General features: G+C 37.6%; 2 protein-coding genes across 2 annotated transcripts; one reads left to right on the forward strand and one right to left on the reverse strand.

The window, feature by feature from the left end:
* Positions 1-4,749: 4,749 nt before the first annotated feature.
* On the reverse strand, positions 4,750-5,769 carry LOC113707081 (carboxylesterase 1). Its single transcript, XM_027229242.1, has one exon. The coding sequence runs from the start codon at positions 5,767-5,769 to the stop codon at positions 4,750-4,752; it is 1,020 nt and encodes a 339-aa protein (XP_027085043.1).
* A 5,146-nt stretch (positions 5,770-10,915) lies between these two features.
* On the forward strand, positions 10,916-11,767 carry LOC113707083 (uncharacterized). Its single transcript, XM_027229245.2, has one exon. The coding sequence runs from the start codon at positions 10,916-10,918 to the stop codon at positions 11,765-11,767; it is 852 nt and encodes a 283-aa protein (XP_027085046.2).

Consider the following 11,767-nt stretch of genomic DNA (forward strand, 5'->3'; position numbering starts at 1 on the left):
GTTTTGGTCCCAACTGCCAAGAAATTGAAATTGTTTCCGCTTGGCCTTTGCTTGGATTTATCAACTAGTTGTGGGCATTTAATACTGCAGAGACTTGGAAGAGTACAAGAATAAAATTGTGGCCGGCCGAATTCAGGAGATTCCTGTGTTCGTAAATGACCATTTAATGTTGTATGATGTTAGGTGAGATTTTAGAAATCTATTTATAAATGCAAAACTGTTTTCCCTTCATTTGCTTGGTATTATAGAGCTGTTAAACGAACCGAACTGTTCGTTAGCTCGGTTCGTTTCGGCTCGTTCGTGTTCGTGAAAAGCTCGTTCGAAATTTTAAACGAACCGAGTTCGAACGAATTTTTTTGTTCGATTAATAATCGAGCGAACACGAACATGTTCGCGAGTTTTAACGAACGTTCGCGAGCATGCTAAACGAACGTTCGCGAACACGAGTATGTTCGCGAGTTTTAACGAACGTTCGTGAACATAGACATAATTATCATTTGACAAATTTTAGGGTTAATTTTATGGCTGGACTTTTACATTTGGAGGGCAAATTTCTTTGTTTTATTTGTTGTTTTTATGTTAATGTTAGTTATATAGTTAATGAATAATAGAATTTAGTCACTTAGTACTTTTATTATTTTTAAGAATGATTAATAATTTGCATGGCATATTTAAAGCATAAAATAATTTGGATTCGAGCATTTCGAACATGTTCGCGAACGGTTCGTTTATGTTAAACTAGCCGAACACGAACTCGAACTCGAACACGAATTTTACTTAACGAACTGAACACGAACACAAGTTTGGAGTTCGAAAATTAACGAACGAACACGAACGTTGTTCGAACTGCTTAACGAACAGAACTCAAACATGAGATACTCGGTTCGATTCGGTTCGTTTACAGCTCTACTTGGTAAGAAGAGAAAATGGCATGAAAAACTATGTATGGCATGTCTCGTTGATTGGCTAAATCCGTTAAACTGGTTGAACAAATGCAAAATGCTCTCGTCTCCTCGGGTAGACATGACCATGGCTGCAGAACCGTCAATTCTAAAATAAAAACCGACACTTTCAATTCTTCTGAAAGGTGTATGGCATCTGAATCGGTCCTTATTTTTCGGAAAGGTGGATGATTACAGTAACAATTTTGAATCTTTCGTTTCGGTCCGATTTCGGTTTCAATTTTATTCTAATTGCAGTTTCGATTTCTTTCAGTTGCAATTTCGATTCTTTTAATTATGATTAAACACTTATTATTATAAAATTGATTATAAGAAAGTATGATAATGAATGTAAAAAAAAATAAGAATTTTTATTGTATTATCATGTGCAAGAAAAAAGAAAAAATGACGCAAATTTTATAAAAGAATACCTTATTGGTGATTATTATGGATTGGTCTTAAACTTAGATTAATCATGGAGCTTAGACTAACCAATTAGATGGGACAATGGGTTGCTAGATTAGAATTTGAACTGTTGGTATTAGGTGTTAACTATTGATATTAAACGTTAAATTGGTCAAATAGATTTAGGTAACAAGTGTTGTTTTAGATTATTTGAACTAATCCTAAACCGTCGGCTCCGATTTGGATTCAAATTTGTTGAATCTAAACATGAACCTTTAATCATAATTATGGTTACGTTTCTAATTTGGATTCCAATTCAACAAATCACCGATTCAATTTTCTGGTTCAAACCTAAACTGTGGCATCCCTATCCCCGATACATTAACATTGTTGACATTGAAAGGGCTTTGGACCTACCGAATGAACATTTCAAGGCTGAAGTATAAAACTACAAACCATGGTACAGTTCACGGGGACGTATAAATAGTATGAAATGACTACTTGACTAGCATAGATTGTTGGCTACTCTGACACGATATAAAATAGTAATAAATGCTAAAAAAAAAAAGCAATATCTAATTGGTTTATGTAAAAACTTGCAGATCCAATGCATATGTAAATTCCCATCCCACATCGGTAGATTGTGGGGTATTTACCCTGAACTTAAGTTCCATGGGTGCACCGTCTTGTCCAATTGGCTGGACGTGTGTGCTACGTGGGTCCCGCTTAGATTGCCTTTGGGTCGGTTTGCTGATGCCTGCTGCTGCGTGTTTGATATTATTTGGGAGTGTGTGTGTTTCTTTCCGCTTCGGAAAAAAAAACTACTCACCATGGGTGGTGCATGTTGTGCGAGAGGGGGTTGGGTCACCATCCCACATCGGTAGATTGTGGGGTATTTACCCTGAACTTAAGTTCCATGGGTGCACCGTCTTGTCCAATTGGCTGGACGTGTGTGCTACGTGGGTCCCGCTTAGGTTGCCTTTGGGTCGATTTGCTGATGCCTGCTTCGGAAAAAAAAAAATGCATATGTAAATTCAAACAAGTACAAGACAAATAGTAAAATTGGACATTGTGCCTATCTAAGTGGAGAGAACGAGATTTAACACTTGAATGAAAACTACAATTTGTCAAAAGAGTTACATAAAGTTTTCAATGTAAGTAAGTGTGTGGAGATTGGAGAACCACATATAGGTTCTTTTAGTTAGTAAAAGCTGTTTTAAAGGCAAACTTACCTTCTTAATTACTTCTTTAACAGTCTTATTTGGATTGTTATTTTCATTAAAAAAAAATTACGCTTTTCGTATACTTTTTTACCTCACATACATCAAATCGTTACAGTACATTTTTTTATAAAAAAAATTCTTAAAAGTAAGAATCTAAAATTAAAATCAATTGCATGTCGTAAGTCTCTGGAGAAAGGAAATTACATAGGTCGGATTGATGAGTTACATTTGGAGTTGGACTCGAATATCTCCCTCATTGTGATTCATATGGGAGGTTGTGTAATCAATACCATGATAACCTCCTTTATCGTATGGGAGGTTTTCATTGAATATCTCCCTTTTTGTAGACTTTACTGCTAGCATTGTTTTATTAAAATCATCTTCTGCTAAGGATGATCTAGATGATCAAGAAAGTTCAAATTTTCTTACTTTGAATGACAATTAAATGTTTAAGACTATGTAATTAATTAAAAGAAGAAATCAAATGATATTGACACTCCATAAAAAGGCTCAAACACTCCACCTCTCTTTTATATTGAGTAAACAAGTGTGCCCCTAAATTATTACTAAGATTACAGCACTACCTCTCTACAATTTCTAGTTTCTTCTTGTCTTTTCTTGTTTCCATAGCTACCAGCCACCAGCCATTGCCATCAACCAACCTTGCTAATGCAAACCGATCCCTTGAATATCGTGTTGGGAGCTTATTTGATTAGAATGCTAATGTCATTTGCCAAAAACAAATACGATACGACGAATAATTCTAGAAATGATACTCATTGAATAACAATTTTTCTACCCATAAGTTGGTTTGCCGCCTAACCAAAAAATGCTGACTCTGCCATTGATCATGATGCTTATAACACTAGTATATGCTGACAGACACATTATAATGATAATATGCCGAGGTTCAAATTTGCTGATGCTGCCTTTCTACCAAAATAATATATGAAGGATAAAAAATTTTAGAAGCCCTTTGTACCAAAAACTTTTTTAGTCTTCAATTTAACTTTTGAAACTTAATGAATTCCAAAATTAGTCTCGCTCACTTCACATGATCCTTAAAAAAAAAGGTTATTTTAGGGGTGAATGAAGGCAATTCAGTAGTAAATTTACGAATTCTCAATTTTGAATGAAATACAAGGCTCTTGAAGAACATTGACAAATGAAATACATTGTGTTAGGTCTTGTTTGATAACTCAATTCAACACTTAAATTTAATAAATTTAAATCTTAATATATTTAGACGCGTTTGATATGAAAAATTGAACATTTGAATTAATTAAGTGGTACTGAATTTCGTAGACAAAACTTGCTCGCAAAAAATAAATGATAAACTATTCATTTATCACTTAATGTGATAGATACTCAAATATATCAGATTTACGACTTAATAACTTAACGAATTCAAATTTCAGACTTCAGATTTCAGACTTCAGTCTTATTAAACGCACCCTTAGCAAGGCGGCTCGAGTTATTTTATGATCCATCATTGAATTTACTATATAAGGATAAGAAACAAAAAGGATGATGTACATAATATATTACAACACGAAATAACATGGCGCAATTGAGTAAATAACAGGCAATTTAATTTTGATAAATTTACTGAAGGCATAAGATCAAATATGGCACCGGATGCATGCCCATATTACAAGGTTAGTTTAGACGGAAATTCATGCGAATATGTGGTTTACTAGTTGACATCCATGGCCTCTTGGATTGAGAAAAGATTTGGGTTAAAACTTTGAATAATATTTTTCTGAACTTCAACATACAGAATTCATCCATTTTGTTGAAGTTTGAGGACAAAAACGCAAATTATGATAAATTAAACTCTAAGTACAGTATCTAGTAAAAGTTCAGGGACCTAAAAGATAACTTGTCCTATTTTGAACTTAAATCAATAAGAAAATTTGCTATGCAAATGATGTCACATCTCTAATTGTCTGATCCGATGTATAGCTTTCCATTATTTTTGTATTTTGACTGTTGCATCTTACCAAACATTTTAGGCATGTAAAGATACTTTTGTTAGATAATAAAGACCAGGACAATCATACACAAGATTAATGACAAGACTTTATGGATATTATTAGTTTAAACTCATGAAAGGTACAAGATTAATCATCTTAGTCGATTAGGAAGATCACACATCTCGAAGAAACCTTGTAATCTGTCTACGCAGTTACATTTGCGAAGGATTCTACAAACTTTTTGACAACATCACAAAGAATTTTCATTTTTGGAAGCTCATAAAATTCAATACCGTGATAACCCCCTTTATCAAACTTAGCCACCACTTCCACACCATTCTCTTCCAAGATTTTGGCAAGTTCGACTTGACGATCAGACAATGGATCACCTTCATAGCCAGCCACCAAAATCTTCCATCCTAGACCTTTAATCGCATCAAATTGGCCTAATTTGACGCTGAGCATCGGATTACAAAATTCGTGATCTCGATCAGCTCCAACGGGCAATGCTAGCTCCCACGTAATGTCAACAACAGCTTGTGGTAAAATCTTGTCATTAACCCCCCTCAGCTCTGATTCTGTCCTCTTGACGCCACCCAAAAATGGTTGATGCAAAATCACTCCTTTGATATTCAAAGGCTTAAGATCATCAACACATGAAGATGCAATCAAACAAACATGATAGGCAATGTTTCCTCCGGCGCTGTTGCCGAAGATGAAACTGTTTGATAAATCCGCATGTTGTGTCAACCATTCGTCTTGGGAATTCTTGATCCACTGCAGAACTTCCAAGCAATCTTCATAGGCTGCCGGCACCCTATGCTCCGGAGCAAGACGATACTCGATGGTTAAGATCACTGCCGGAATATCAGCGGCAAAAATACTATAAATATCATCAAAAAAGGGGTGGGCTGCGCTGCACTTTATAAGTCCTCCACCATGGATATAAATCAGGAGAGGAAGTTTTTTGTCCGGGGAGGATTTAATTGGTTCTTTAGGTAGGAATACACGAACCCAGGTGTTTTTAGATGGGTTTACTGGGATGTCCTTGACAAGAAGAATAGGACTGCTATCGTAGGAGGAGACGGGGTTGATGGGATCAACGCCTTCACGCGTGATGGAGCCATCAGGATTCCGGATGAAGCCCAGAGGGATGAAGCCCTGAGCACCATAGAGATCTTCAGGAGGATGGCTTGCTTCAACTTGTGCAATCTGATCAGCCATGGTTCAGTGCCTAGGGAATTAGATGTAATTGATGAAGATGATATATATTACCACAAAAAAAAAAATAGAAGATCATATAGAATACATGAATGCTTTAATTGATCAATTATTCTATGATATCTGAGTAGGTAATATCCCAATATATAAAATACGAAAGTGCTAGGAAATAGCCAAAGTTTGAAGAATTGTGGCTATGAATTGAAGGTGCTAAAGTTTGAAGAATTGTACGTCATGAAAGTGCTAGGATAGAAAACTACAAGATAAGACCTGATGGCCCATTCGATTTAATGTTTACCTAACAGGAAGCGGATGCTTTAGTAGCAATGATCAATTGTATCATTGTGGACTAGGCGAGTCTTCAGATTTGACTAGGGAAATGCAATACCGGCATTGTAGGGTATGCCTGACGGCGTGAAACCGCGTTAGACGGTTCGCATTCAAGTAAATGTGCAAATCCCTTTCATAGCACAACAACACAACAACTACGCAACTATTGGTCTCCAATATACCAATTCCTAGTTTTGCTTAAATATTGGTCTCCATCCAAAATACATCAATAATATATTCTGAACTCATGGTTCAATTGTGGTGGCTTGTATACGTTGAAAATCTTTTAGGTTTTCAATATTTCATTTGACAAATAATGTTTTTTTTTTTAATTCTGAAAAGTTGTTGAAAATCTTTTAGATTTTCAATATTTCATTTGACAAATAATGTTTTTTTTTAATTCTGAAAAGTTGATTAAAAGTAGGAAATACCATAGCAAGCACAATAGTTAGATTAAAAATGCTTAAGTATGTAAATCAGTGTTAGGGGTGTGCATCAAATTCCAAAACGGTAACTCCAAAAACCGTTAACTTGTGGAGTCCTGTGAGGGACTTATAAACCTAAACCCCAACCCCTCCAATACCGATGTGGGATAGAAAACCCCACAGGGTGCCCCGCTACTAAGAGATAAAGACCCCCCAAACCCCTGAGAATGATGAAATGACTACTTGACTAGCATAGATTGTTGGCTACTCTGACACGATATAAAATAGTAATAAATGCTAAAAAAAATATCTAATTGGTTTATGTAAAAACTTGCAGATCCAATGCATATATGTAAATTCAAGTACAAGATAAATAGTAAAATTGGACATTGTGCCTACCTAAGTGGAGAGAACGAGATTTAACACTTCAATGAAAACTACAATTTGTCAAAAGAGTTATATAAAGTTAAGTGTGTTGAGAACAACATATACTTCAGGGGCAAGAATTCTAGGTTCTTTTAGTTAGTAAAAACTGTTTTAAAAACAAACTTGTGCAATCAGGATGGAGCCATCAGGATTCCGGCTGAAGCCCAGAGCACCATAGAGATCTTCACTAGGAGGATGGCTTGCTTCAACTTGTGCAATCTGATCAGCCATGGTTCAGTGCCTAGGGAATTAGATGTAATTAATGAAGATGATATATATTACCACCAAAAAAAAAAAAAAGATCATATAGAATACATGAATGCTTTAATTGATCAATTATTCTATGATATATGAGTAGGTAATATCCCAATATATAAAATACGAAAGTGCTAGGAAATAGCCAAAGTTTGAAGAATTGTAGCTATGAAGGTGCTCAAGTTTGAAGAATTGTACGTCATGAAAGTGCTAGGATAGAAGACTCCAAGATAAGACCTGATGGCCCATTCGATTTAATATTTTCCTAAGAGGAAGCAGATGCTTTAGTAGCAATGATCAATTGTATCATTGTGGACTAGGCGAGTCTTCAGATTTGACTAGGGAAATGCAATACTGGCATTGTAGGGTATGTCTGACGGCTGGAAATCGCGTTAGACGGTTCACATTCAAGTAAATGTGCAAATCCCTTTCATAGCGCAACAACACAGCAACTACGCAACTATTGGTCTCCAATATACCAATTCCTAGTTTTGCTTAATTATTGGTCTCCATTCAAAATACATCAATAATATATTCTGAACTCGTGGTTCGATTGTGGTGGATTGTATATGATAGGTTGCAATTTATTCATTTATTTTATTATTAATTTCCCTTATTACCTGACTTGATATGGATTAATTGCTGGATTCTACTCATTTTTTTTAATTTACACTTATTTCAGGGAGTAGATCAAAACTACCGCAATTACTGTCATTTTGACAGTCATCGGGAAAGAAATTAAATAGAAGGCTTGCAAGGGCATTTTTGGAAGAAGGGACAAGAGCCCTTTTCGATCATTTTGACTAAAGTGTTCTTCCGCCTAGTAGCCGCCGCACGGAGCATCAGGATATAAGAGGAAAATTGTGCAGAAAAAAAGGGGTTCGCAGCTTAGCATTAGTTTTGCCTTTTAGACGTTTTGATTAGAACCTTTTCCTGCGCATGGCAGGAACAAAAAGGAATTGTTTCTTTTGACTTCTCTTGGACTTCTTAGTAGCTTTGGTCTCCACGCATGTCAGGAGCAAAGAATTGGAGCCTACTTTCTTTGACTTTTCCTTCGTGTACCTTTTGAGTGGCTTTGCTCTACGGATGCTAAGAACAATGAAGAGCTTCACTTGTTACTTGTGACTTTTATTTTGCTCTCTGATTGTTCGACGAATTGCGGCTCTTGAAATGCAGACAATGGCCGTGACTTTTGCTGAAATTTCCCGCGGGCTTAGTTCATCCAATATGAGCTAATCCCCTCACTCTAGTCAAGAAACGACGGATGCTTTGAGTTACCTAAAAATTGTGAGATCGATTTAATTTAATCTGTCCCTTTTATTTATTGGTATTCGCATATTCCTTGATTGCAGTGCTTATGATTGTTCAATTAATTGGTTGTCTTGGATCCAGATAATTAATTGATTTGGTAATCTAATGTCAATTAGGGCATTAAATCCGTAATTGTTTAATTGTCCTGAAATAGTGACAACTGGCACGATTAGATTCGAGTCAGGGGGATACGCGGGCTAATTTGAAATAACCCTGGTAGTGTGTTATTTGGTTAGAATAGAGCTCCTCTAATACATAAGGCAATTGGGGAATTGAATTCTACGGGCGTACCTAGGATTATTTTTCAATTAGAACAGTGATTAACGGGCGTACCTTGATCACCGACACAGTAAGGAGGGGCTGACTGCCATCGCTTGTTTGGTAGTTATAACCTATTTATTGATAAATAATTGGAATTGGCTTTGTATCGATGATCAATTAGGTGAACCATTGCTGAAGTTATTTCTTGGCTAGATCTTTAATTAATATTACCTTGATTTTGGTGAATTGCCATTTGATTTTTAGTTGCCTACTTTATTTTATTTTTAATTGTTTCCTTGCTTTAATTGAGTTAGGCCTTTAATTATTGTTATTCTAAGTTCAGTGAATTGTGGTTTAATTTCTAGTTATTTATTTTTATTTTCTTATTTGAATTTATTTAGTTGTCGTCGTTCCTACAAAATCACTCCCCTGTGTTACTCTGGATTTCTTAAGAAACAAATATACCCAGTCCCTGTGGATACGACCCTACTTGCCCTGTCTACAAATTCATAATTATTTGTGAAAAAAAATAACCATTCCATTCGGGTATATCGGATCAAGCAAACTCTTCGGAAACAGGGTGAATCAAGTAACCCATTGCAAACCTAGAGTCCATGCTCCAGTACTTGGAATTGGGTTTTGGTCATTTTAACTGGCAATTAGGCTTAATTTTATTATTGCACAGGTTTCGACACCCTATCAATTTTTGGCGCCGTTGCCGGGGACTGGCGTTATTAGTTGTTTCTTTTTAAATTCATTTTTGTTCTAATTTTTTGATATTTTTCTAGTGTATGCCTCGGTCTTCTCGTACAGGTGGTTTGATTTTTGACCCTGAACTAGAGAAGACTGCGCGTAGGACAAGAAAAGAGACCAGACAGCTCAGAGAGGAGCACTCTAGTGCTACATCTCAGAGACCTGAGTCAGAAGTTGAACCAACAGATTCATTTGGTGACATTTCGAGTGACTCGGAGCAAGAAGAAATCCCCATGGCTAATGCACGAACATTAAGGGAGTTGGCTGCTCCTGATTTAAATCAGCAGCCTCTATGCATTACTTTCCCCACTTTAAATGATAACACTCCATTTGAGTTAAAATCTGGTCTGATTCATCTTTTACCCTCTTTTCATGCTTTACCAGGTGAAGAACCGTATAAGCATCTGCAGGAGTTTGATGTCGTGTGCAATAGTATGAAACCCCCGGGCATTACAGAAGAGCAGATAAAAATGAGGGCATTCCCCTTTTCCTTGAAGGATTCTGCAAAGGACTGGTTATACTACCTACCACCATGTAGCATCACCACATGGAACCAGTTGAAAAAAAAATTTTTAGATAAATATTTTTCTGCGTCCAGGGCTGCAAGTCTGAGAAAAGAAATTTGCGAGATCAAGCAGCACCCAGGAGAGTCACTCTATGAGTATTGGGAATGGTTCAAGAAGTTGTGCAGAATGTGCCCCCAACACCAAATAAGTGAGCAGTTGCTCATGCAGTATTTTTATGAGGGGCTCCTTTTCAGAGACAGGAGCATAATTGATGCTGCAAGTGGAGGGGCACTGGTGAACAAAACCTCTCAGGAAGCACGGGAGTTAATAGAGGGGATGGCAGAGAATTCACAACAATTCAATTCGAGAGAGGACGTCCCAATACGTAAGGTAAATGAGGTAGAGACATCCTCTATGCAGCAGCAGCTAACTGAGTTGACCTCGTTTGTTAGGCAACTGGCTGTAGGGAATGCATCTCAAGCCAGGGTGTGCGGGATTTGCACTGGTATGGGTCACTCTGCAGACATGTGCCCAATGCCTCAGGAAGAAACTGCAGAACAGGTGAACATGACTGGCCACGCGCCCGCGCCAAGAAAGCAGTACGACCCTTACTCAAGTACCTACAATCTCGGGTGGAGAGATCATCCCAACCTCAGTTACGGAGGAAATAGGCAGCCCAACTTTGCACCGAACAGGCAGTCTAATTTCGTGCCAAATAAGCAACCAGGGTACCAGCAGCAGTACCAACCCCGACCACCTCCGCCCCCAAGCTCTGGTCCATCTTTGGAGGAGATGATGAAACAAATGATGGCAACCATTACGCAAAATCAGCAAAGGACGGAGGCAACCATTATGTAAAATCAGCAAAGGACGGACTCCGAAATGCAGGACATAAGGAATCAGATAAGTCAAATGGCCACAACAATCAACCGTTTGGATTTCCAGAACCAAGGTAAATTGCCGTCTCAGCCTGAACTAAATCCGAAGAACGTGAGCGCAATGACCCTAAGGAGCGGGAAGGAAATTCAGGGGTCTGAACCTGTGATCCCTAAGGATAAGGATGAGGAAAAGATCGAAAATGAGTTTGAGAGGGAGGACAGCAATGGTGCAGACCCAAAGGTACTTTCAGACCCAATAATTACAGTTAAAACTAACCCGCCTCCTTTTCCTAACAGGTTGGAAAAATCAAAGAAACAGGATAAGGAGAAGGAGATTTTGGAGGTTTTTCGCAAGCTTGAGATAAATATCCCCATGTTAGACGCGATCAAACAAGTACCAAAATATGCCAAATTTCTAAGGGACTTGTGTGTCAACCGAAAGAGGTTGAGGGGAGATGAGAGAGTCATTGTTGGGGAGAATGTGTCAGCAGTCCTGCAGAGAAAGCTTCCACCCAAGTGCGGGGACCCAGGTATGTTTACTATCCCTTGTAGGATAGGTAACACTGTGATTAGAAGGGCCATGTTGGATCTGGGAGCATCAATTAATGTCATGCCTAAATCTATATATGCTTCTCTAAAGCTAGATCCATTAAAAGAAACTGAGAAAATTATTCAATTAGCTGATCGAACCAATGCATACCCTGATGGGTTGGTTGAAGATGTGTTGGTGAAAGTTAATGATTTGGTGTTTCCATCTGATTTTTATGTACTTGATATGGATGATGATCACTCCCCCGTAGGGGTGGGCACGGGTCGGGTACCCGCCCCGAACGTCAAATGGCTGACCCGACCCTAA

The sequence above is a fragment of the Coffea arabica genome, chromosome 8c (assembly GCF_036785885.1).
Source record: "Coffea arabica cultivar ET-39 chromosome 8c, Coffea Arabica ET-39 HiFi, whole genome shotgun sequence".
In the NCBI taxonomy this organism is placed as follows: domain Eukaryota; kingdom Viridiplantae; phylum Streptophyta; class Magnoliopsida; order Gentianales; family Rubiaceae; genus Coffea; species Coffea arabica.

What these genes read in the sequence shown, in the direction of transcription:
- LOC113707083 (XM_027229245.2), top strand. Translation starts at nt 10,916, where the DNA reads ATGCAGGACATAAGGAATCAGATAAGTCAAATGGCCACAACAATCAAC.
- LOC113707081 (XM_027229242.1), bottom strand. Translation starts at nt 5,769, where the DNA reads ATGGCTGATCAGATTGCACAAGTTGAAGCAAGCCATCCTCCTGAAGAT.